The following is a 27,865-nucleotide window of genomic DNA, read 5'->3' on the forward strand; positions in this document are numbered from 1 at the left end:
CCACTGGTCTCTAATGATAATAAACCTCTGTAAGATTCTACCCACTGGTCTCTAATGATAATAAACCTCTGTGAGATTCTACCCACTGGTCTCTAATGATAATAAACCTCTAAGATTCTACCCACTGGTCTCTAATGATAATAAACCTCTCAATAATACCCGTGTCATAACAGAGCTGAGTGATTATTATTATCTGAGGAGTGTTCTCGGTCTTCAGAAACAGAGACTCCAGTACATCTAGCATTATAAAATGACCTTTAAAGGCACGTTGAGATAGAACTGTATCGCTTAAGATAAGAGTTGATTTAATGACAGTTGGCTCCTGGCGTAACAATGCTACTGGTAGATACTCCAGTTATATGAAGATCATGACAGGAAACAGAAAGCCCTGCAGCGTTTCTTATCACCAGGGTTTCCTCAGTCAGTAAGCCCACAGACCACAGCTTTAGGGTTTGTAAGATACAGTAACTCCGCATAGACAAGCCTACAGTCTGTCTGGGTTATGGTGAACAGGGTGCTGCGTAGTTGTTGGATGCTCTACATAATCAGGCTATGATCCCTCCTCCCATAAAGCTTCCTCTGAGATAACGTGGCTCTGATTAGATTGTCAGCCAGGTGCTGCTGTCCATCGTCCTTAAAATGGTACGGTAACCATCCTGTCCTTTCTTCTGGTTCCTTAACAACGGTGGGGTAACCATCCTGTCCTTTCTTCTGGTTCCTTAACAACGGTGGGGTAACCATCCTGTCCTTTCTTCTGGTTCCTTAACAACGGTGGGGTAACCATCCTGTCCTTTCTTCTGGTTCCTTATCAACGGTGGGGTAACCATCCTGTCCTTTCTTCTGGTTCCTTAACAACGGTGGGGTAACCATCCTGTCCTTTCTTCTGGTTCCTTAACAACGGTGGGGTAACCATCCTGTCCTTTCTTCTGGTTCCTTAACAACGGTGGGGTAACCATCCTGTCCTTCTGGTCCCTTAACAACAGTGGGGTAACCATCCTGTCCTTTCTTCTGGTCCCTTAACAACGGTGGGGTAACCATCCTGTCCTTCTGGTCCCTTAACAACGGTGGGGTAACCATCCTGTCCTTCTGGTCCCTTAACAACGGTGGGGTAACCATCCTGTCCTTCTGGTCCCTTAACAACGGTGGGGTAACCATCCTGTTCTTTCTTCTGGTTCCTTAACAACGGTGGGGTAACCATCCTGTCCTTTCTTCTGGTTCCTTAACAACGGTACGTTAACCATCCTGTCCTTTCTTCTGGTTCCTTAACAACGGTACGTTAACCATCCTGTCCTTTCTTCTGGTTCCTTAACAACGGTGGGGTAACCATCCTGTCCTTTCTTCTGGTTCCTTAACAACGGTGGGGTAGCCATCCTGTCCTTCTGGTTCCTTAACAACGGTGGGGTAACCATCCTGTCCTTTCTTCTGGTTCCTTAACAACGGTGGGGTAACCATCCTGTCCTTTCTTCTGGTTCCTTAACAACGGTGGGGTAACCATCCTGTCCTTTCTTCTGGTTCCTTAACAACGGTGGGGTAACCATCCTGTCCTTTCTTCTGGTTCCTTAACAACGGTGGGGTAACCATCCTGTCCTTTCTTCTGGTTCCTTAACAACGGTGGGGTAACCATCCTGTCCTTTCTTCTGGTTCCTTAACAACGGTGGGGTAACCATCCTGTTCTTTCTTCTGGTTCCTTAACAACGGTGGGGTAGCCATCCTGTCCTTTCTTCTGGTTCCTTAACAACGGTGGGGTAACCATCCTGTCCTTTCTTCTGGTTCCTTAACAACGGTGGGGTAACCATCCTGTCCTTTCTTCTGGTTCCTTAACAACGGTGGGGTAACCATCCTGTCCTTTCTTCTGGTTCCTTAACAACGGTGGGGTAACCATCCTGTCCTTTCTTCTGGTTCCTTAACAACGGTGGGGTAACCATCCTGTCCTTTCTTCTGGTTCCTTAACAACGGTGGGGTAACCATCCTGTCCTTTCTTCTGGTTCCTTAACAACGGTGGGGTAACCATCCTGTCCTTCTGGTTCCTTAACAACGGTGGGGTAACCATCCTGTCCTTTCTTCTGGTTCCTTAACAACGGTGGGGTAACCATCCTGTCCTTTCTTCTGGTTCCTTAACAACGGTGGGGTAACCATCCTGTCCTTTCTTCTGGTTCCTTAACAACGGTGGGGTAACCATCCTGTCCTTTCTTCTGGTTCCTTAACAACGGTGGGGTAGCCATCCTGTCCTTTCTTCTGGTTCCTTAACAACGGTGGGGTAACCATCCTGTCCTTTCTTCTGGTTCCTTAACAACGGTGGGGTAACCATCCTGTCCTTTCTTCTGGTTCCTTAACAACGGTGGGGTAACCATCCTGTCCTTTCTTCTGGTTCCTTAACAACGGTGGGGTAACCATCCTGTCCTTTCTTCTGGTTCCTTAACAACGGTGGGGTAACCATCCTGTTCTTTCTTCTGGTTCCTTAACAACGGTACGTTAACCATCCTGTCCTTTCTTCTGGTTCCTTAACAACGGTGGGGTAACCATCCTGTCCTTTCTTCTGGTTCCTTAACAACGGTGGGGTAACCATCCTGTCCTTTCTTCTGGTTCCTTAACAACGGTACGTTAACCATCCTGTCCTTTCTTCTGGTTCCTTAACAACGGTACGTTAACCATCCTGTCCTTTCTTCTGGTTCCTTAACAACGGTACGTTAACCATCCTGTCCTTTCTTCTGGTTCCTTAACAACGGTGGGGTAACCATCCTGTCCTTTCTTCTGGTTCCTTAACAACGGTGGGGTAACCATCCTGTCCTTTCTTCTGGTTCCTTAATTAACAACGGTACGTTAACCATCCTGTCCTTTCTTCTGGTTCCTTAACAACGGTGTGGTGACCATCCTGTCCTTTCTTCTGGTTGCTACTTTGACATTGGGCACCAGTAACTTACCATAACAATGATATCGATTTGAAGATGTACCTTTTTAGTTGAAACATTTTCTGTTAAAATGTGTATACTATGCTTTGCTCGTGTCATAGACACATACACTCAGTGGCCAGTTTATTCAGTGCATGGATTTTACAAGGTGTGGGCGTTCACACGTTCCTAAACTGGTCTCAAGGGACCTAACGTGTGACAGGAAAACATTCCCCGCACCATTACGCCACCGCCATCAGTACCGTTGACACCAGGCAGGATGGGGACATGACATACAGTAATTGAAAATTCTATACATAAACAAGGAAATGGATGCCAGAAACGGTACACTGGGATTCACAGGACATGTTTCCAATGGGCCAGTTCAGCCAAACCAGCTGACAGCATTCTAGTGACGCCAAATCCCGACTCTGCCATCGGCATGACGCAACAGGAACCCGGGATTCGTCAGACCATGTTTTTTCCACTCCTCAGTTGTCCAGTGTTGGTGATGGCGTCGCTGGAGCCGCTTCTTCTTCTTGTTTTTACCTGATAGGAGTGGAACCCCGGTGTGGGTCGTCTGATGCAATAGCCAATCCGTGACGAGGACCGTGGAGTTGTGCGTTCCCGAGATATCGTTCCGTACACCACTGTTGTACTGCGCCGTTATTTTGCCTGTTGCACAATTCTTGCAAATTCTCCTTGGACCCTCTCCTCAACGAGCTGTTTTCAACCACAGGAATGCCACTGACTGGATGTTTGATGTTTGTCACACCATTCTCGGGAAAACACAAGACGCTGTCGTGCGTGAAAAGGCCCCCAGGAGGCCGGACGTTTCTGAGATACAGGAACTGGCGCACCTGGCACCGACGATCACACCAATACTGAAACTGTTTTTACCAATCTAACGTCTCACTGTCTGTAGGAGCGAACTATTTTCATGAACGGGGTGAGTTAATTTCCAGGGGATAGACACTTATCTTGTTGTCTGTACTATCAGGGTGTCTGTACTGTCTGTGTGTCTGTACTGTCTGTGTGTCTGTACTGTCTGTGTGTCTGTACTGTCATTGTGTCTGTACTGTCAGTGTGTCTGTACTGTCAGTGTGTCTGTACTGTCAGTGTGTCTGTACTGTCAGTGTGTCTGTACTGTCAGGGTGTCTGTACTGTCAGTGTGTCTGTACTGTCAGTGTGTCTGTACTACCAGTGTGTCTGTACTGTCAGTGTGTCTGTACTGTCAGTGTGTCTGTACTGTCTGTGTGTCTGTACTGTCTGTGTGTCTGTACTGTCAGGGTGTCTGTACTGTCAGGGTGTCTGTACTGTCAGGGTGTCTGTACTACCAGTGTGTCTGTACTACCAGTGTGTCTGTACTGTCAGTGTGTCTGTACTGTCAGGGTGTCTGTACTGTCAGGGTGTCTGTACTGTCAGGGTGTCTGTACTACCAGTGTGTCTGTACTACCAGTGTGTCTGTCTGAAATGTGAAGAGGGTTCATTGTGGTCATGGCATTTAGAGGTGGCAGACTGACATCATACCTTGCCAGGGAGGGCATTCTCACTCCACTTAATTCCCACCGCTCACACTGCACGCACACTGGGATATGCATAGCTCCGAGCCATTCTGTTCTACAGCAGAAGCTTTAGAGGTGAGACAGTAAGATACTCCTCTAGCTGGTAATGAGACAATAAGATACTCCTCTAGCTGGTAATGAGACAGTAAGATACTCCTCTAGCTGGTAATGAGACAGTAAGATACTCCTCTAGCTGGTAATGAGACAGTAAGATACTCCTCTAGCTGGTAATGAGACGGTAAGATACTCCTCTAGCTGGTAATGAGACAGTAAGATACTCCTCTAGCTGGTAATGAGACAATAAGATGCTCCTCTAGCTGGTAATGAGACAGTAAGATACTCCTCTAGCTGGTAATGAGACAGTAAGATACTCCTCTAGCTGGTAATGAGACAGTAAGATACTCCTCTAGCTGGTAATGAGACAGTAAGATACTCCTCTAGCTGGTAATGAGACAGTAAGATACTCCTCTAGCTGGTAATGAGACGGTAAGATACTCCTCTAGCTGGTAATGAGACAGTAAGATACTCCTCTAGCTGGTAATGAGACAATAAGATGCTCCTCTAGCTGGTAATGAGACAGTAAGATACTCCTCTAGCTGGTAATGAGACAGTAAGATACTCCTCTAGCTGGTAATGAGACGGTAAGATACTCCTCTAGCTGGTAATGAGACAGTAAGATACTCCTCTACCTGGTAATGAGACAATAAGATACTCCTCTAGCTGGTAATGAGACAGTAAGATACTCCTCTAGCTGGTAATGAGACGGTAAGATACTCCTCTAGCTGGTAATGAGACAGTAAGATACTCCTCTAGCTGGTAATGAGACAGTAAGATACTCCTCTAGCTGGTAATGAGACAATAAGATACTCCTCTAGCTGGTAATGTGACAGTAAGATACTCCTCTAGCTGGTAATGAGACAGTAAGATACTCCTCTAGCTGGTAATGAGACAATAAGATACTCCTCTAGCTGGTAATGAGACAGTAAGATACTCCTCTAGCTGGTAATGAGACAATAAGATACTCCTCTAGCTGGTAATGAGACAGTAAGATACTCCTCTAGCTGGTAATGAGACAGTAAGATACTCCTCTAGCTGGTAATGAGACAGTAAGATACTCCTCTAGCTGGTAATGAGACAGTAAAATACTCCTCTAGCTGGTAATGAGACAGTAAGATTCTCCTCTAGCTGGTAATGAGACAGTAAGATACTCCTCTAGCTGGTAATGAGACGGTAAGATACTCCTCTAGCTGGTAATGAGACAATAAGATACTCCTCTAGCTGGTAATGAGACAGTAAGATACTCCTCTAGCTGGTAATGAGACAGTAAGATACTCCTCTAGCTGGTAATGAGACAGTAAGATACTCCTCTAGCTGGTAATGAGACAGTAAGATACTCCTCTAGCTGGTAATGAGACAGTAAGATACTCCTCTAGCTGGTAATGAGACAGTAAGATACTCCTCTAGCTGGTAATGAGACAGTAAGATACTCCTCTAGCTGGTAATGAGACAGTAAGATACTCCTCTAGCTGGTAATGAGACAGTAAGATACTCCTCTAGCTGGTAATGAGACAATAAGATACTCCTCTAGCTGGTAATGAGACAGTAAGATACTCCTCTAGCTGGTAATGAGACAGTAAGATACTCCTCTAGCTGGTAATGAGACAGTAAGATACTCCTCTAGCTGGTAATGAGACAGTAAGATACTCCTCTAGCTGGTAATGAGACAGTAAGATACTCCTCTAGCTGGTAATGAGACAATAAGATACTCCTCTAGCTGGTAATGAGACAGTAAGATACTCCTCTAGCTGGTAATGAGACAGTAAGATACTCCTCTAGCTGGTAATGAGACAGTAAGATACTCCTCTAGCTGGTAATGAGACAATAAGATGCTCCTCTAGCTGGTAATGAGACAGTAAGATGCTCCTCTAGCTGGTAATGAGACAGTAAGATGCTCCTCTAGCTGGTAATGAGACAATAAGATACTCCTCTAGCTGGTAATGAGACAGTAAGATGCTCCTCTAGCTGGTAATGAGACGGTAAGATACTCCTCTAGCTGGTAATGAGACAATAAGATACTCCTCTAGCTGGTAATGAGACAGTAAGATACTCCTCTAGCTGGTAATGAGACAGTAAGATACTCCTCTAGCTGGTAATGAGACAGTAAGATACTCCTCTAGCTGGTAATGAGACAATAAGATACTCCTCTAGCTGGTAATGAGACAGTAAGATACTCCTCTAGCTGGTAATGAGACAGTAAGATACTCCTCTAGCTGGTAATGAGACAGTAAGATACTCCTCTAGCTGGTAATGAGACAGTAAGATACTCCTCTAGCTGGTAATGAGACAGTAAGATACTCCTCTAGCTGGTAATGAGACAGTAAGATACTCCTCTAGCTGGTAATGAGACAGTAAGATACTCCTCTAGCTGGTAATGAGACAGTAAGATACTCCTCTAGGTGGTAATGAGACAGTAAGATACTCCTCTAGCTGGTAATGAGACAATAAGATACTCCTCTAGCTGGTAATGAGACAGTAAGATACTCCTCTAGCTGGTAATGAGACAGTAAGATACTCCTCTAGCTGGTAATGAGACAATAAGATACTCCTCTAGCTGGTAATGAGACAGTAAGATACTCCTCTAGCTGGTAATGAGACGATACTCCTCTAGCTGGTAATGAGACAGTAAGATACTCCTCTAGCTGGTAATGAGACAGTAAGATACTCCTCTAGCTGGTAATGAGACAGTAAGATACTCCTCTAGCTGGTAATGAGACAATAAGATACTCCTCTAGCTGGTAATGAGACGATACTCCTCTAGCTGGTAATGAGACGGTAAGATACTCCTCTAGCTGGTAATGAGACAGTAAGATGCTCCTTTAGCTGGTAATGAGACAGTAAGATACTCCTCTAGCTGGTAATGAGACAGTAAGATACTCCTCTAGCTGGTAATGAGACAGTAATATACTCCTCTAGCTGGTAATGAGACAGCAAGATACTCCTCTAGCTGGTAATGAGACAGTAAGATACTCCTCTAGCTGGTAATGAGACAATAAGATACTCCTCTAGCTGGTAATGAGACAGTAAGATACTCCTCTAGCTGGTAATGAGACAGTAAGATACTCCTCTAGCTGGTAATGAGACGGTAGCTACTCCTCTAGCTGGTAATGAGACAGTAAGATACTCCTCTAGCTGGTAATGAGACAGTAAGATACTCCTCTAGCTGGTAATGAGACAATAAGATACTCCTCTAGCTGGTAATGAGACAGTAAGATACTCCTCTAGCTGGTAATGAGACAGTAAGATACTCCTCTAGCTGGTAATGAGACAGTAAGACACTCCTCTAGCTGGTAATGAGACGGTAAGACACTCCTCTAGCTGGTAATGAGACGGTAAGATACTCCTCTAGCTGGTAATGAGACGGTAAGATACTCCTCTAGCTGGTAATGAGACAATAAGACACTCATCTAGCTGGTAATGAGACAGTAAGATACCCCTCTAGCTGGTAATGAGACAGTAAGATACTCCTCTAGCTGGTAATGAGACAGTAAGATACTCCTCTAGCTGGTAATGAGACAGTAAGATACTCCTCTAGCTGGTAATGAGACAGTAAGATACTCCTCTAGCTGGTAATGAGACAGTAAGATACTCCTCTAGGTGGTAATGAGACAATAAGATACTCCTCTAGCTGGTAATGAGACAATAAGATACTCCTCTAGCTGGTAATGAGACGGTAAGATACTCCTCTAGCTGGTAATGAGACGGTAAGATACTCCTCTAGCTGGTAATGAGACGGTAAGACACTCCTCTAGCTGGTAATGAGACGGTAAGACACTCCTCTAGCTGGTAATGAGACGGTAAGATACTCCTCTAGCTGGTAATGAGACAATAAGATACTCCTCTAGCTGGTAATGAGACAGTAAGATGCTCCTCTAGCTGGTAATGAGACAGTAAGATACTCCTCTAGCTGGTAATGAGACAGTAAGATACTCCTCTAGCTGGTAATGAGACAGTAAGATACTCCTCTAGCTGGTAATGAGACAGTAAGATACTCCTCTAGCTGGTAATGAGACAGTAAGATACTCCTCTAGCTGGTAATGAGACAATAAGATGCTCCTCTAGCTGGTAATGAGACAGTAAGATACTCCTCTAGCTGGTAATGAGACAGTAAGATACTCCTCTAGCTGGTAATGAGACAGTAAGATACTCCTCTAGCTGGTAATGAGACAATAAGATACTCCTCTAGCTGGTAATGAGACGATACTCCTCTAGCTGGTAATGAGACGGTAAGATACTCCTCTAGCTGGTAATGAGACAGTAAGATGCTCCTTTAGCTGGTAATGAGACAGTAAGATACTCCTCTAGCTGGTAATGAGACAGTAAGATACTCCTCTAGCTGGTAATGAGACAGTAATATACTCCTCTAGCTGGTAATGAGACAGCAAGATACTCCTCTAGCTGGTAATGAGACAGTAAGATACTCCTCTAGCTGGTAATGAGACAATAAGATACTCCTCTAGCTGGTAATGAGACAGTAAGATACTCCTCTAGCTGGTAATGAGACAGTAAGATACTCCTCTAGCTGGTAATGAGACGGTAGCTACTCCTCTAGCTGGTAATGAGACAGTAAGATACTCCTCTAGCTGGTAATGAGACAGTAAGATACTCCTCTAGCTGGTAATGAGACAATAAGATACTCCTCTAGCTGGTAATGAGACAGTAAGATACTCCTCTAGCTGGTAATGAGACAGTAAGATACTCCTCTAGCTGGTAATGAGACAGTAAGACACTCCTCTAGCTGGTAATGAGACGGTAAGACACTCCTCTAGCTGGTAATGAGACGGTAAGATACTCCTCTAGCTGGTAATGAGACGGTAAGATACTCCTCTAGCTGGTAATGAGACAATAAGACACTCATCTAGCTGGTAATGAGACAGTAAGATACCCCTCTAGCTGGTAATGAGACAGTAAGATACTCCTCTAGCTGGTAATGAGACAGTAAGATACTCCTCTAGCTGGTAATGAGACAGTAAGATACTCCTCTAGCTGGTAATGAGACAGTAAGATACTCCTCTAGCTGGTAATGAGACAGTAAGATACTCCTCTAGGTGGTAATGAGACAATAAGATACTCCTCTAGCTGGTAATGAGACAATAAGATACTCCTCTAGCTGGTAATGAGACGGTAAGATACTCCTCTAGCTGGTAATGAGACGGTAAGATACTCCTCTAGCTGGTAATGAGACGGTAAGACACTCCTCTAGCTGGTAATGAGACGGTAAGACACTCCTCTAGCTGGTAATGAGACGGTAAGATACTCCTCTAGCTGGTAATGAGACAATAAGATACTCCTCTAGCTGGTAATGAGACAGTAAGATGCTCCTCTAGCTGGTAATGAGACAGTAAGATACTCCTCTAGCTGGTAATGAGACAGTAAGATACTCCTCTAGCTGGTAATGAGACAGTAAGATACTCCTCTAGCTGGTAATGAGACAGTAAGATACTCCTCTAGCTGGTAATGAGACAGTAAGATACTCCTCTAGCTGGTAATGAGACAATAAGATGCTCCTCTAGCTGGTAATGAGACAGTAAGATACTCCTCTAGCTGGTAATGAGACAGTAAGATACTCCTCTAGCTGGTAATGAGACAGTAAGATGCTCCTCTAGCTGGTAATGAGACAATAAGATACTCCTCTAGCTGGTAATGAGACAGTAAGATGCTCCTCTAGCTGGTAATGAGACAGTAAGATACTCCTCTAGCTGGTAATGAGACAGTAAGATACTCCTCTAGCTGGTAATGAGACAGTAAGATGCTCCTCTAGCTGGTAATGAGACAATAAGATACTCCTCTAGCTGGTAATGAGACAGTAAGATGCTCCTCTAGCTGGTAATGAGACAGTAAGATACTCCTCTAGCTGGTAATGAGACAGTAAGATACTCCTCTAGCTGGTAATGAGACAGTAAGATACTCCTCTAGCTGGTAATGAGACAGTAAGATACTCCTCTAGCTGGTAATGAGACAGTAAGATACTCCTCTAGCTGGTAATGAGACAATAAGATGCTCCTCTAGCTGGTAATGAGACAGTAAGATACTCCTCTAGCTGGTAATGAGACAGTAAGATACTCCTCTAGCTGGTAATGAGACAGTAAGATACTCCTCTAGCTGGTAATGAGACAGTAAGATGCTCCTCTAGCTGGTAATGAGACAGTAAGATACTCCTCTAGCTGGTAATGAGACAGTAAGATACTCCTCTAGCTGGTAATGAGACAGTAAGATACTCCTCTAGCTGGTAATGAGACGGTAAGATACTCCTCTAGCTGGTAATGAGACGGTAAGATACTCCTCTAGCTAGTAATGAGACAGTAAGATACTCCTCTAGCTGGTAATGAGACAGTAAGATACTCCTCTAGCTGGTAATGAGACAGTAAGATACTCCTCTAGCTGGTAATGAGACAGTAAGATACTCCTCTAGCTGGTAATGAGACAGTAAGATGCTCCTCTAGCTGGTAATGAGACAGTAAGATGCTCCTCTAGCTGGTAATGAGACAGTAAGATACTCCTCTAGCTGGTAATGAGACAGTAAGATACTCCTCTAGCTGGTAATGAGACAGTAAGATACTCCTCTAGCTGGTAATGAGACAGTAAGATACTCCTCTAGCTGGTAATGAGACAATAAGATACTCCTCTAGCTGGTAATGAGACGGTAAGATGCTCCTCTAGCTGGTAATGAGACAGTAAGATACTCCTCTAGCTGGTAATGAGACAGTAAGATACTCCTCTAGCTGGTAATGAGACAGTAAGATACTCCTCTAGCTGGTAATGAGACAGTAAGATACTCCTCTAGCTGGTAATGAGACAGTAAGATACTCCTCTAGCTGGTAATGAGACAATAAGATACTCCTCTAGCTGGTAATGAGACGGTAAGATGCTCCTCTAGCTGGTAATGAGACAGTAAGATACTCCTCTAGCTGGTAATGAGACAATAAGATACTCCTCTAGCTGGTAATGAGACGGTAAGATACTCCTCTAGCTGGTAATGAGACAGTAAGATGCTCCTCTAGCTGGTAATGAGACAGTAAGATGCTCCTCTAGCTGGTAATGAGACAGTAAGATGCTCCTCTAGCTGGTAATGAGACAGTAAGATACTCCTCTAGCTGGTAATGAGACAGTAAGATACTCCTCTAGCTGGTAATGAGACAGTAAGATACTCCTCTAGCTGGTAATGAGACAGTAAGATACTCCTCTAGCTGGTAATGAGACAGTAAGATACTCCTCTAGCTGGTAATGAGACAGTAAGATACTCCTCTAGCTGGTAATGAGACGGTAAGACACTCCTCTAGCTGGTAATGAGACAGTAAGATACTCCTCTAGCTGGTAATGAGATAGTAAGATACTCCTCTAGCTGGTAATGAGACGGTAAGATACTCCTCTACCTGGTAATGAGACAGTAAGATACTCCTCTAGCTGGTAATGAGACAGTAAGATGCTCCTCTAGCTGGTAATGAGACAGTAAGATACTCCTCTACCTGGTAATGAGACGGTAAGATACTCCTCTAGCTGGTAATGAGACAGTAAGATGCTCCTCTACCTGGTAATGAGACGGTAAGATACTCCTCTAGCTGGTAATGAGACAGTAAGATACTCCTCTAGCTGGTAATGAGACAGTAAGATACTCCTCTAGCTGGTAATGAGACAGTAAGATACTCCTCTAGCTGGTAATGAGACAGTAAGATGCTCCTCTAGCTGGTAATGAGACAATAAGATACTCCTCTAGCTGGTAATGAGACAGTAAGATGCTCCTCTAGCTGGTAATGAGACAGTAAGATACTCCTCTAGCTGGTAGTGAGACAGTAAGATGCTCCTCTAGCTGGTAATGAGACAATAAGATACTCCTCTAGCTGGTAATGAGACAGTAATATACTCCTCTAGCTGGTAATGAGACAGTAAGATGCTCCTCTAGCTGGTAATGAGACAATAAGATACTCCTCTAGCTGGTAATGAGACAGTAAGATGCTCCTCTAGCTGGTAATGAGACAGTAAGATACTCCTCTAGCTGGTAATGAGAAAATAAGATGCTCCTCTAGCTGGTAATGAGACAATAAGATACTCCTCTAGATGGTAATGAGACAGTAAGATACTCCTCTAGCTGGTAATGAGACAGTAAGATACTCCTCTAGCTGGTAATGAGACAGTAAGATACTCCTCTAGCTGGTAATGTGACAGTAAGATACTCCTCTAGCTGGTAATGAGACAGTAAGATACTCCTCTAGCTGGTAATGAGACAGTAAGATACTCCTCTAGCTGGTAATGAGACAGTAAGATACTCCTCTACCTGGTAATGAGACAGTAAGATACTCCTCTAGCTGGTAATGTGACAGTAAGATACTCCTCTAGCTGGTAATGAGACAGTAAGATACTCCTCTAGCTGGTAATGAGACAGTAAGATGCTCCTCTAGCTGGTAATGAGACAGTAAGATACTCCTCTAGCTGGTAATGAGACAGTAAGATACTCCTCTAGCTGGTAATGAGACAGTAAGATACTCCTCTAGCTGGTAATGAGACAGTAAGATACTCCTCTAGCTGGTAATGAGACAGTAAGATACTCCTCTAGCTGGTAATGTGACAGTAAGATACTCCTCTACCTGGTAATGAGACAGTAAGATACTCCTCTAGCTGGTAATGTGACAGTAAGATACTCCTCTAGCTGGTAATGAGACAGTAACATACTCCTCTAGCTGGTAATGAGACAGTAAGATACTCCTCTAGCTGGTAATGAGACAGTAAGATACTCCTCTAGCTGGTAATGAGACGGTAAGATGCTCCTCTAGCTGGTAATGAGACAGTAAGATACTCCTCTAGCTGGTAATGAGACGGTAAGATACTCCTCTAGCTGGTAATGAGACAGTAAGATACTCCTCTAGCTGGTAATGAGACAGTAAGATACTCCTCTAGCTGGTAATGAGACGGTAAGATGCTCCTCTAGCTGGTAATGAGACAGTAAGATACTCCTCTAGCTGGTAATGAGACGGTAAGATACTCCTCTAGCTGGTAATGAGACAGTAAGATACTCCTCTAGCTGGTAATGAGACGGTAAGATGCTCCTCTAGCTGGTAATGAGACAGTAAGATACTCCTCTAGCTGGTAATGAGACAGTAAGATACTCCTCTAGCTGGTAATGAGACAGTAAGATACTCCTCTAGCTGGTAATGAGACGGTAAGATACTCCTCTAGCTGGTAATGAGACAGTAAGATACTCCTCTAGCTGGTAATGAGACAGTAAGATGCTCCTCTAGCTGGTAATGAGACAGTAAGATACTCCTCTAGCTGGTAATGAGACAATAAGATACTCCTCTAGCTGGTAATGAGACGGTAAGATGCTCCTCTAGCTGGTAATGAGACAGTAAGATACTCCTCTAGCTGGTAATGAGACAGTAAGATACTCCTCTAGCTGGTAATGAGACAGTAAGATACTCCTCTAGCTGGTAATGAGACAGTAAGATACTCCTCTAGCTGGTAATGAGACAGTAAGATACTCCTCTAGCTGGTAATGAGACAATAAGATACTCCTCTAGCTGGTAATGAGACGGTAAGATGCTCCTCTAGCTGGTAATGAGACAGTAAGATACTCCTCTAGCTGGTAATGAGACAATAAGATACTCCTCTAGCTGGTAATGAGACGGTAAGATACTCCTCTAGCTGGTAATGAGACAGTAAGATGCTCCTCTAGCTGGTAATGAGACAGTAAGATGCTCCTCTAGCTGGTAATGAGACAGTAAGATGCTCCTCTAGCTGGTAATGAGACAGTAAGATACTCCTCTAGCTGGTAATGAGACAGTAAGATACTCCTCTAGCTGGTAATGAGACAGTAAGATACTCCTCTAGCTGGTAATGAGACAGTAAGATACTCCTCTAGCTGGTAATGAGACAGTAAGATACTCCTCTAGCTGGTAATGAGACAGTAAGATACTCCTCTAGCTGGTAATGAGACGGTAAGACACTCCTCTAGCTGGTAATGAGACAGTAAGATACTCCTCTAGCTGGTAATGAGATAGTAAGATACTCCTCTAGCTGGTAATGAGACGGTAAGATACTCCTCTACCTGGTAATGAGACAGTAAGATACTCCTCTAGCTGGTAATGAGACAGTAAGATGCTCCTCTAGCTGGTAATGAGACAGTAAGATACTCCTCTACCTGGTAATGAGACGGTAAGATACTCCTCTAGCTGGTAATGAGACAGTAAGATGCTCCTCTACCTGGTAATGAGACGGTAAGATACTCCTCTAGCTGGTAATGAGACAGTAAGATACTCCTCTAGCTGGTAATGAGACAGTAAGATACTCCTCTAGCTGGTAATGAGACAGTAAGATACTCCTCTAGCTGGTAATGAGACAGTAAGATGCTCCTCTAGCTGGTAATGAGACAATAAGATACTCCTCTAGCTGGTAATGAGACAGTAAGATGCTCCTCTAGCTGGTAATGAGACAGTAAGATACTCCTCTAGCTGGTAGTGAGACAGTAAGATGCTCCTCTAGCTGGTAATGAGACAATAAGATACTCCTCTAGCTGGTAATGAGACAGTAATATACTCCTCTAGCTGGTAATGAGACAGTAAGATGCTCCTCTAGCTGGTAATGAGACAATAAGATACTCCTCTAGCTGGTAATGAGAAAATAAGATGCTCCTCTAGCTGGTAATGAGACAATAAGATACTCCTCTAGATGGTAATGAGACAGTAAGATACTCCTCTAGCTGGTAATGAGACAGTAAGATACTCCTCTAGCTGGTAATGTGACAGTAAGATACTCCTCTAGCTGGTAATGAGACAGTAAGATACTCCTCTAGCTGGTAATGAGACAGTAAGATACTCCTCTAGCTGGTAATGAGACAGTAATTTCTCCTCTACCTGGTAATGAGACAGTAAGATACTCCTCTAGCTGGTAATGTGACAGTAAGATACTCCTCTAGCTGGTAATGAGACAGTAAGATACTCCTCTAGCTGGTAATGAGACAGTAAGATGCTCCTCTAGCTGGTAATGAGACAGTAAGATACTCCTCTAGCTGGTAATGAGACAGTAAGATACTCCTCTAGCTGGTAATGAGACAGTAAGATACTCCTCTAGCTGGTAATGAGACAGTAAGATACTCCTCTAGCTGGTAATGAGACAGTAAGATACTCCTCTAGCTGGTAATGTGACAGTAAGATACTCCTCTACCTGGTAATGAGACAGTAAGATACTCCTCTAGCTGGTAATGTGACAGTAAGATACTCCTCTAGCTGGTAATGAGACAGTAAGATACTCCTCTAGCTGGTAATGAGACAGTAAGATACTCCTCTAGCTGGTAATGAGACAGTAAGATACTCCTCTAGCTGGTAATGAGACGGTAAGATGCTCCTCTAGCTGGTAATGAGACAGTAAGATACTCCTCTAGCTGGTAATGAGACGGTAAGATACTCCTCTAGCTGATAATGAGACAGTAAGATACTCCTCTAGCTGGTAATGAGACAGTAAGATACTCCTCTAGCTGGTAATGAGACGGTAAGATGCTCCTCTAGCTGGTAATGAGACAGTAAGATACTCCTCTAGCTGGTAATGAGACGGTAAGATACTCCTCTAGCTGGTAATGAGACAGTAAGATACTCCTCTAGCTGGTAATGAGACGGTAAGATGCTCCTCTAGCTGGTAATGAGACAGTAAGATACTCCTCTAGCTGGTAATGAGACAGTAAGATACTCCTCTAGCTGGTAATGAGACAGTAAGATACTCCTCTAGCTGGTAATGAGACGGTAAGATACTCCTCTAGCTGGTAATGAGACAGTAAGATACTCCTCTAGCTGGTAATGAGACAGTAAGATGCTCCTCTAGCTGGTAATGAGACAGTAAGATACTCCTCTAGCTGGTAATGAGACGGTAAGATACTCCTCTACCTGGTAATGAGACAGTAAGATACTCCTCTAGCTGGTAATGAGACAATAAGATACTCCTCTAGCTGGTAATGAGACAGTAAGATACTCCTCTAGCTGGTAATGAGACAGTAAGATGCTCCTCTAGCTGGTAATGAGACAGTAAGATACTCCTCTAGCTGGTAATGAGACAGTAAGATACTCCTCTAGCTGGTAATGAGACAGTAAGATACTCCTCTAGCTGGTAATGAGACAGTAAGATACTCCTCTAGCTGGTAATGAGACGGTAAGATACTCCTCTAGCTGGTAATGAGACAGTAAGATACTCCTCTAGCTGGTAATGAGACAGTAAGATACTCCTCTAGCTGGTAATGAGACGGTAAGATACTCCTCTAGCTGGTAATGAGACAGTAAGATACTCCTCTAGCTGGTAATGAGACAGTAAGATACTCCTCTAGCTGGTAATGAGACAGTAAGATACTCCTCTAGCTGGTAATGAGACAGTAAGATACTCCTCTAGCTGGTAATGAGACGGTAAGATGCTCCTCTAGCTGGTAATGAGACAGTAAGATACTCCTCTAGCTGGTAATGAGACGGTAAGATACTCCTCTAGCTGGTAATGAGACAGTAAGATACTCCTCTAGCTGGTAATGAGACAGTAAGATACTCCTCTAGCTGGTAATGAGACAGTAAGATACTCCTCTAGCTGGTAATGAGACAGTAAGATACTCCTCTAGCTGGTAATGAGACAGTAAGATACTCCTCTAGCTGGTAATGAGACAATAAGATACTCCTCTAGCTGGTAATGAGACGGTAAGATACTCCTCTAGCTGGTAATGAGACAGTAAGATACTTCTCTAGCTGGTAATGAGACAGTAAGATACTCCTCTAGCTGGTAATGAGACAGTAAGATACTCCTCTAGCTGGTAATGAGACAGTAAGATGCTCCTCTAGCTGGTAATGAGACAGTAAGATGCTCCTCTAGCTGGTAATGAGACAGTAAGATACTCCTCTAGCTGGTAATGAGACAGTAAGATACTCCTCTAGCTGGTAATGAGACAGTAAGATACTCCTCTAGCTGGTAATGAGACAGTAAGATACTCCTCTAGCTGGTAATGAGACAGTAAGATACTCCTCTAGCTGGTAATGAGACAGTAAGATACTCCTCTAGCTGGTAATGAGACAGTAAGATACTCCTCTAGCTGGTAATGAGACAGTAAGATACTCCTCTAGCTGGTAATGAGACAGTAAGATACTCCTCTAGCTGGTAATGAGACGGTAAGATACTCCTCTAGCTGGTAATGAGACAGTAAGATACTCCTCTAGCTGGTAAGGATACGATACTCTTCTAGCTGGTAAACAGTCTGACTGAGGAACTCCTGTAGAGATGCAGAACTCACAGTGAGGTTTGTCACAGATGTCCTCTGTCTTTGTCAATACTTTTACAATAGAATACACGTTAACACTCAATGCTTTATTACTTGTTCATGAGCACATGTATGAGCCTCAGATGAAAGCAGAATGTGGATCTTTTGAAGTGTTATATATATACTGTGTAGGTATTCAGGACAGCTTGGGGAGGTTGTTGAGCCGATAAAAAGAGCTGAAGTATTTTGACAGGGTTGTCTGGCTTTTCAAAAATATCTGTTGTGTTGAGTTTGTTTCTCTTTGAAATCTGATCCATTGTGTACTCTTTCTCTCTCTGTTTCTCTTTCTCTCTCTCTCTGTTTCTCTCTCTCTATTTCTCTCTTTGTTTCTCTCTCTATTTCTCTCTTTGTTTCTCTCTCTATTTCTCTCTTTGTTTCTCTCTTTGTTTCTCTCTCTATTTCTCTCTCTATTTCTCTCTCTCTGTTTCTCTCTCTATTTCTCTCTCTCTATTTCTCTCTCTCTATTTCTCTCTCTTTGTTTCTCTCTATTTCTCTCTTTGTTTCTCTCTCTATTTCTCTCTCTATTTCTCTCTCTCTGTTTCTCTCTCTATTTCTCTCTCTCTCTTTCTCTCTGTTTCTCTCTCTGTTTCTCTCTCTATTTCTCTCTCTCTCTCTCTCTCTCTCTCTCTCTCTCTCTCTCTCTCTCTCTCTCTCTCTCTCTCTAATGATTCCTCCTTTGGCTCACTGAGGTAAAACAGAACTTGAACCCTGGCTCTTCTCCACAGAGACAATACTCTGGGCTATATAATCACTTCAGCACACTTATTTAAAACCAAAGTTTGCCTCTCTTCCTTATCTCTGTGTTTGTGTTGGTAGATTATCTTTGCCCCTGTCTATCCCATCTCTTTATGGGGCTGATACAACACTGATACAATCTATATCTAATCTGTATCCCTTTAAGAGATAACATTCCATATCTAACCTGTATCCCTTTAAGAGATAACAAGCTATATCTAATCTGTATCCCTTTAGAGATAACAATCTATATCTAATTTGTATCCCTTTAAGAGATAACAATCTATATCTAATCGGTATCCCTTTAAGAGATAACATTCTATATCTAATCTGTATCCCTTTAGAGATAACATTCTATATCTAATCTGTATCCCTTTAGAGATAACAATATATATCTAATCTGTATCCCTTTAAGAGATAACATTCTATATCTAATCTGTATCCCTTTAGAGATAACAATCTATATCTAATCTGTATCCCTTTAGAGATAACATTCTATATCTAATCTGTATCCCTTTAGAGATAACAATCTATATCTAATCTGTATCCCTTTAGAGATAACAATCTATATCTAATCTGTATCCCTTTAGAGATAACATTCTATATCTAATCTGTATCCCTTTAGAGATAACATTCTATATCTAATCTGTATCCCTTTAGAGATAACATTCTATATCTAATCTGTATCCCTTTAAGAGATAACATTCTATATCTAATCTGTATCCCTTTAGAGATAACAATCTATATCTAATCTGTATCCCTTTAGAGATAACAATCTATATCTAATCTGTATCCCTTTAGAGATAACATTCTATATCTAATCTGTATCCCTTTAGAGATAACATTCTATATCTAATCTGTATCCCTTTAGAGATAACATTCTATATCTAATCTGTATCCCTTTAGAGATAACATTCTATATCTAATCTGTATCCCTTTAAGAGATAACATTCTATATCTAATCTGTATCCCTTTAGAGATAACAATCTATATCTAATCTGTATCCCTTTAAGAGATAACAATATATATCTAATCTGTATCCCTTTAGAGATAACAATCTATATCTAATCTGTATCCCTTTAGAGATAACAATCTATATCTAATCTGTATCCCTTTAGAGATAACATTCTATATCTAATCTGTATCCCTTTAAGAGATAACAATATATATCTAATCTGTATCCCTTTAGAGATAACAATCTATATCTAATCTGTATCCCTTTAGAGATAACAATCTATATCTAATCTGTATCCCTTTAGAGATAACATTCTATATCTAATCTGTATCCCTTTAAGAGATAACAATCTATATCTAATCTGTATCTTTCTATCCTCCCCCTCCTCCATCCCGCCCTCTGACCTATAGATCTGTTACCTTTGGACTTCCTGTCGCGAGTCTTACCACCTGGCGGGGAGCCCCCCCTGCCTGAAGTGCACATGGTCCAGTCCAGGGGGGCCCGGGGCCTGCAGCTAGCCGGCTATCAGGAAGCCCTCAGCTTCCCCGCCTCGCAGCTCTTCACCAACTGTGACCACTTCCCTTCTGAGTTCTCCTTCGTGGTCACGCTCAAGATCCCACGCCTTGCCAACAAGGTGAGAAAGAGGAAGACAACATGACGACAGAAACCACGACGACAGAAACCAGTTCTAATCCACCAGAGTCTCTGGGTTCGCGCCCAGGCTCTGTCGCAGCCGGCCGTGACCGGGAGGTCCGTGGGGCGACGCACAATTTGGCTAGCGTCGTCCCGGTTAGGGAGGGTTTGGCCGGTAGGGATATCCTTGTCTCATCGCGCTCCAGCGACTCCTGTGGCGGGCCGGGCGCAGTGCGCGCTAACCGAGGGGGCCAGGTGCACGGTGTTTCCTCCGACACATTGGTGCGGCTGGCTTCCGGGTTGGAGGCGCGCTGTGTTAAGAAGCAGTGCGGCTTGGTTGGGTTGTGCTTCGGAGGACGCGTGGCTTTCAACCTTCGTCTCTCCCGAGCCCGTACGGGAGTTGTAGCGATGAGACAAGATAGTAATTACTAGCGATTGGATACCACGAAAATTGGGGAGAAAAGGGGATCAAAAAAATTTGTTTTTAAATGAAAAAAAATAAATAAGAAACCAGTTCTAATATAGTTCTAATATAGTTCTAATATAGTTCTAATATAGTTCTAATGTACACTCTGAGTGTTATAGTTCTAATATACACTCTGAGTATTATAGTTCTAATATAGTTCTATTATAGTAATAATATAGTACTATTATAATATAATAATAATATATGCCATTTAGCAGACGCTTTTATCCAAAGCGACTTAGTTCTAATATAGTTCTATTATAGTTCTAATAAAGTTCTATTATAGTATTATAGTTCTAATATAGTTATATTATAGGTCTATTATAGTATTATAGTTACTAGAACTCAGGCCCTAAACCCAAACAAGGGCACTGCGTTCATCCACCTCTGTCCTGCTCGCCTCCCTACCTCTGAGGAAGTACAGTTCCCGCTCAGCCCAGTCAAAACTGTTCGCTGCTCTGGCACCCCAATGGTGGAACAAACTCCCTCACGACGCCAGGTCAGCGGAGTCAATCACCACCTTCCGGAGACACCTGAAACCCCACCTCTTTAAGGAATACCTAGGATAGGATAAAGTAATCCTTCTAACCCCCCCCCTCCCCCTTAAAAGAGTTAGATGCACTATTGTAAAGTGGTTGTTCCACTGGATATCATAAGGTGAATGCACCAATTTGTAAGTCGCTCTGGATAAGAGCGTCTACTAAATGACTTAAATGTAATGTAATGTAAATGTAATATAGTTCTAATATAGTTCTAATATAGTTCTAATATACACTGAGTATTATAGTTCTAATATAGTTATATTATAGTTAAAATATAGTTATAATATAGTATTATAGTTCAAATATGGTATTATAGTTCTAATATAGTTCTAATATAGTATTATAGTTCTAATATAGTTCTAATATAGTATTGTAGTTCTAATATAGTTCAAATATAGTTCTAATGTAGTATTATAGTTATAATATAGTTCTAATATAGTATTATAGTTCTAATATAGTTCTAATATAGTATTGTAGTTCTAATATAGTTCAAATATAGTTCTAATATAGTAATATAGTTCTAATATAGTATTAAAGTTCTAATATAGTTCTATTATAGTTCTAATTTAGTTCTAATATAGTAATATTGTAGTTCTAATGTAGTATTTTAGTTCTAATATTGTTCTATTATAGTTCTAATATAGTTCTAAAATAGTTCTAATATAGTATTATAGTTCTAATATAGTTCTATTATAGTTCTAATATAGTAATAATATAGTAATAATATAGTTCTAATATTGTTCTAATATAGTTCTAATATAGTTATATTATAGTTCTAATATAGTAATATAGTTATAATATAGTATTATACTTCTAATATAGTATTATATTTCTAATATAGTAATATAGTTCTAATATAGTTCTAATATAGTATTATACTTCTAATATAGTTCTAATATAGTTGTAATATAGTATTATAGTTCTAATATAGTAATATAGTTATAATATAGCTCTAATATAGTTCTAATATAGTATTATAGTTATAATATAGTTATATTATCGTTCTAAAATAGTTCTAATATAGTATTATAGTTCTAATATAGTATTATAGTTCTAATATAGTTCTAATATACACTGAGTATTATAGTTCTATTATAGTTCTATTATAGTTCTAATATAGTTCTAATATAGTTTTAATATAGTTTTAATATAGTTCTATTATAGTTCTTATATAGTATTATAGTTCTAATATAGTTATATTATAGTTCTACTATACACTCTGTGTATTATAGTTCTAATATAGTTCTAATATAGTTATAATATAGTTCTTTTATAGTTCTTTTATAGTTCTAATATAGTTCTAATATAGTTCTAATATAGTTCTAATATAGTATTATAGTTCTAATATAGTTATAATATAGTTCTAATACAGTTCTAATATAGTTCTATTATAGTTCTAACATAGTTCTAACATAGTATTATAGTTCTAATATAGTATTATAGTTCTTTTATAGTTCTAATATAGTTCTAATATAGTTCTATTATAGTTCTAACATAGTTCTAACATAGTATTATAGTTATAATATAGTTCTAATATAGTTCTAATATAGTTCTAATGTAGTTCTAACATAGTTCTAACATAGTATTATAGTTCTAATATAGTATTATAGTTCTTTTATAGTTCTAATATAGTTCTAATATAGTTCTAATATAGTTCTATTATAGTTCTAACATAGTTCTAACATAGTATTATAGTTATAATATAGTTCTAATATAGTTCTAATACAGTTCTAATACAGTTCTAATATAGTTCTATTATAGTTCTAACATAGTTCTAACATAGTTCTAATATAGTATTATAGTTCTAATATAGTTCTAATATAGTTCTAATATAGTTATTTTATAGTTCTAATATAGTTCTATTATAGTTCTAACATAGTTCTAACATAGTTCTAACATAGTATTATAGTTCTAATATAGTTCTAATGTACACTCTGAGTGTTATAGTTCTAATATACACTCTGTGTATTATAGTTCTAATATAGTTCTATTATAGTTCTGATATAGTTCTGATATAGTTTTAATATAGTTCTATTATAGTTCTAATATAGTATTATAGTTATAATATAGTTCTGATATAGTATTATAGTTCTGATATAGTTCTAATATAGTATTATTGTTCTAATATAGTAATATAGTTATAATATAGTTCTAATTTAGTTCTAATATAGTTATATTATAGTTCTAATGTAGTAATATAGTTCTAATATAGTATTATAGTTCTAATATAGTTCTAAAATAGTTCTAATATAGTATTATAGTTCTAATATAGTTCTAAAATAGTTCTAATATAGTATTATAGTTATAATATGGTATTATAGTTATAATATAGTAATATAGTTATAATATGCACTCTGACACACTGATACACTCTGTGTATTATAGTTCTAATATAGTTATAATATAGTTATAATATAGTTCTTTTATAGTTCTTTTATAGTTCTTTTATAGTTCTAATATAGTTCTAATATAGTTCTAATATAGTTCTAATATAGTATTATAGTTCTAATATAGTTATAATATAGTTATTTTATAGTTCTAATATAGTTCTAATACAGTTCTAATATAGTTCTATTATAGTTCTAACATAGTTCTAACATAGTATTATAGTTCTAATATAGTATTATAGTTCTTTTATAGTTCTAATATAGTTCTAATATAGTTATATTATCCATTTACATTTACATTTAAGTCATTCTAACATAGTTCTAACATAGTTCTAACATAGTATTATAGTTCTAATATAGTTCTAATATAGTTCTAATATAGTTCTAATATAGTATTATAGTTCTAATATAGTTCTAATATAGTTCTAATACAGTTCTAATATAGTTCTATTATAGTTCTAACATAGTTCTAACATAGTTCTAATATAGTATTATAGTTCTAATATAGTTCTAATATACACTCTGTGTATTATAGTTCTATTATAGTTCTGATATAGTTCTGATATAGTTTTAATATAGTTCTATTATAGTTCTAATATAGTATTATAGTTATAATATAGTTCTATTATAGTTCTGATATAGTATTATAGTTCTGATATAGTTCTAATATAGTATTATTGTTCTAATATAGTAATATAGTTATAATATAGTTCTAATTTAGTTCTAATATAGTTATATTATAGTTCTAATGGAGTAATATAGTTCTAATATAGTATTATAGTTCTAATATAGTTCTAAAATAGTTATAATATAGTTCTAAAATAGTTCTAATATAGTATTATAGTTCTAATATAGTATTATAGTTATAATATAGTAATATAGTTATAATATGCACTCTGACTATTATAGTTCTAATAGTTCTAATATAGTTCTAATATACACTGAGTATTATAGTTCTAATATAGTTCTAATATAGTTCTAATATACTTCTAATATAGTAATAACATAGTTCTAATATAGTTCTAATATAGTTCTAATATAGTAATCATATAGTTCTAATATAGTAATCATATAGTTCTAATATAGTAATAATATAGTTCTAATATAGTTATATTATAGTTAAAATATAGTTCTAATATAGTTTTAATACAGTTCTATTATAGTTCTTATATAGTATTATAGTTCTAATATAGTTCTAATATAGTTCTATTATAGTTCTAATATAGTATTATAGTTCTAATATAGTTCTAATATAGTATTATAGTTCTAATATAGTATTATAGTTATATTATAGTTCTAATATAGTGTTATAGTTATATTATAGTTCTAATATAGTATTATAGTTATATTATAGTATTATAGTTCTAATATAGTATTATAGTTCTAATATAGTATTATAGTTCTAATATAGTATTATAGTTCTAATATAGTTCTAATATAGTATTATAGTTCTATTATAGTATTATAGTTCTATTATAGTTCTAATATAGTATTATAGTTCTAATATAGTATTATAGTTCTATCATAGTTCTAATATAGTATTATAGTTCTAATATAGTATTATAGTTCTATTATAGGTCAGTGTCTCTCCCTCAGTGTGTACCTGTCATTTGTGTCTCTCCTTCATACTGTATGTCCTGTCTCCTGTCCTGTTGTTTGTGTCTCTCCTTCTAATATAGTTCTAATATAGTTCTAATATAGTATTATAGTTCTAATATAGTTATAATATAGTTATTTTATAGTTCTAATATAGTTCTAATACAGTTCTAATATAGTTCTATTATAGTTCTAACATAGTTCTAACATAGTATTATAGTTCTAATATAGTATTATAGTTCTTTTATAGTTCTAATATAGTTCTAATATAGTTATATTATCCATTTACATTTACATTTAAGTCATTCTAACATAGTTCTAACATAGTTCTAACATAGTATTATAGTTCTAATATAGTTCTAATATAGTTCTAATATAGTTCTAATATAGTATTATAGTTCTAATATAGTTCTAATATAGTTCTAATACAGTTCTAATATAGTTCTATTATAGTTCTAACATAGTTCTAACATAGTTCTAATATAGTATTATATTTCTAATATAGTAATATAGTTCTAATATAGTTCTAATATAGTATTATACTTCTAATATAGTTCTAATATAGTTGTAATATAGTATTATAGTTCTAATATAGTAATATAGTTATAATATAGCTCTAATATAGTTCTAATATAGTATTATAGTTATAATATAGTTATATTATCGTTCTAAAATAGTTCTAATATAGTATTATAGTTATAATATAGTATTATAGTTCTAATATAGTTCTAATATACACTGAGTATTATAGTTCTATTATAGTTCTATTATAGTTCTAATATAGTTCTAATATAGTTTTAATATAGTTTTAATATAGTTCTATTATAGTTCTTATATAGTATTATAGTTCTAATATAGTTATATTATAGTTCTACTATACACTCTGTGTATTATAGTTCTAATATAGTTCTAATATAGTTATAATATAGTTCTTTTATAGTTCTTTTATAGTTCTAATATAGTTCTAATATAGTTCTAATATAGTTCTAATATAGTATTATAGTTCTAATATAGTTATAATATAGTTCTAATACAGTTCTAATATAGTTCTATTATAGTTCTAACATAGTTCTAACATAGTATTATAGTTCTAATATAGTATTATAGTTCTTTTATAGTTCTAATATAGTTCTAATATAGTTCTAATATAGTTCTATTATAGTTCTAACATAGTTCTAACATAGTATTATAGTTATAATATAGTTCTAATATAGTTCTAATATAGTTCTAATGTAGTTCTAACATAGTTCTAACATAGTATTATAGTTCTAATATAGTATTATAGTTCTTTTATAGTTCTAATATAGTTCTAATATAGTTCTAATATAGTTCTATTATAGTTCTAACATAGTTCTAACATAGTATTATAGTTATAATATAGTTCTAATATAGTTCTAATACAGTTCTAATACAGTTCTAATATAGTTCTATTATAGTTCTAACATAGTTCTAACATAGTTCTAATATAGTATTATAGTTCTAATATAGTTCTAATATAGTTCTAATATAGTTATTTTATAGTTCTAATATAGTTCTATTATAGTTCTAACATAGTTCTAACATAGTTCTAACATAGTATTATAGTTCTAATATAGTTCTAATGTACACTCTGAGTGTTATAGTTCTAATATACACTCTGTGTATTATAGTTCTAATATAGTTCTATTATAGTTCTGATATAGTTCTGATATAGTTTTAATATAGTTCTATTATAGTTCTAATATAGTATTATAGTTATAATATAGTTCTGATATAGTATTATAGTTCTGATATAGTTCTAATATAGTATTATTGTTCTAATATAGTAATATAGTTATAATATAGTTCTAATTTAGTTCTAATATAGTTATATTATAGTTCTAATGTAGTAATATAGTTCTAATATAGTATTATAGTTCTAATATAGTTCTAAAATAGTTCTAATATAGTATTATAGTTCTAATATAGTTCTAAAATAGTTCTAATATAGTATTATAGTTATAATATGGTATTATAGTTATAATATAGTAATATAGTTATAATATGCACTCTGACACACTGATACACTCTGTGTATTATAGTTCTAATATAGTTATAATATAGTTATAATATAGTTCTTTTATAGTTCTTTTATAGTTCTTTTATAGTTCTAATATAGTTCTAATATAGTTCTAATATAGTTCTAATATAGTATTATAGTTCTAATATAGTTATAATATAGTTATTTTATAGTTCTAATATAGTTCTAATACAGTTCTAATATAGTTCTATTATAGTTCTAACATAGTTCTAACATAGTATTATAGTTCTAATATAGTATTATAGTTCTTTTATAGTTCTAATATAGTTCTAATATAGTTATATTATCCATTTACATTTACATTTAAGTCATTCTAACATAGTTCTAACATAGTTCTAACATAGTATTATAGTTCTAATATAGTTCTAATATAGTTCTAATATAGTTCTAATATAGTATTATAGTTCTAATATAGTTCTAATATAGTTCTAATACAGTTCTAATATAGTTCTATTATAGTTCTAACATAGTTCTAACATAGTTCTAATATAGTATTATAGTTCTAATATAGTTCTAATATACACTCTGTGTATTATAGTTCTATTATAGTTCTGATATAGTTCTGATATAGTTTTAATATAGTTCTATTATAGTTCTAATATAGTATTATAGTTATAATATAGTTCTATTATAGTTCTGATATAGTATTATAGTTCTGATATAGTTCTAATATAGTATTATTGTTCTAATATAGTAATATAGTTATAATATA

General features: G+C 37.3%; 1 protein-coding gene across 1 annotated transcript in view; it reads left to right on the forward strand.

Moving 5' to 3' along the window:
• Window positions 1-27,865, forward strand: part of LOC139538539 (thrombospondin-type laminin G domain and EAR repeat-containing protein-like) — a 68,329-nt gene that overhangs the window by 1,945 nt on the left and 38,519 nt on the right. Inside the window, exon 2 of the mRNA XM_071340693.1 lies at window positions 19,881-20,104. Coding sequence (XP_071196794.1) covers window positions 19,881-20,104 — 224 coding nt within the window. The remainder of the gene's footprint in view (window positions 1-19,880; window positions 20,105-27,865) is intronic.

Source organism: Salvelinus alpinus, chromosome 14, assembly GCF_045679555.1.
Source record: "Salvelinus alpinus chromosome 14, SLU_Salpinus.1, whole genome shotgun sequence".
NCBI classification, from domain to species: Eukaryota; Metazoa; Chordata; class Actinopteri; order Salmoniformes; family Salmonidae; genus Salvelinus; species Salvelinus alpinus.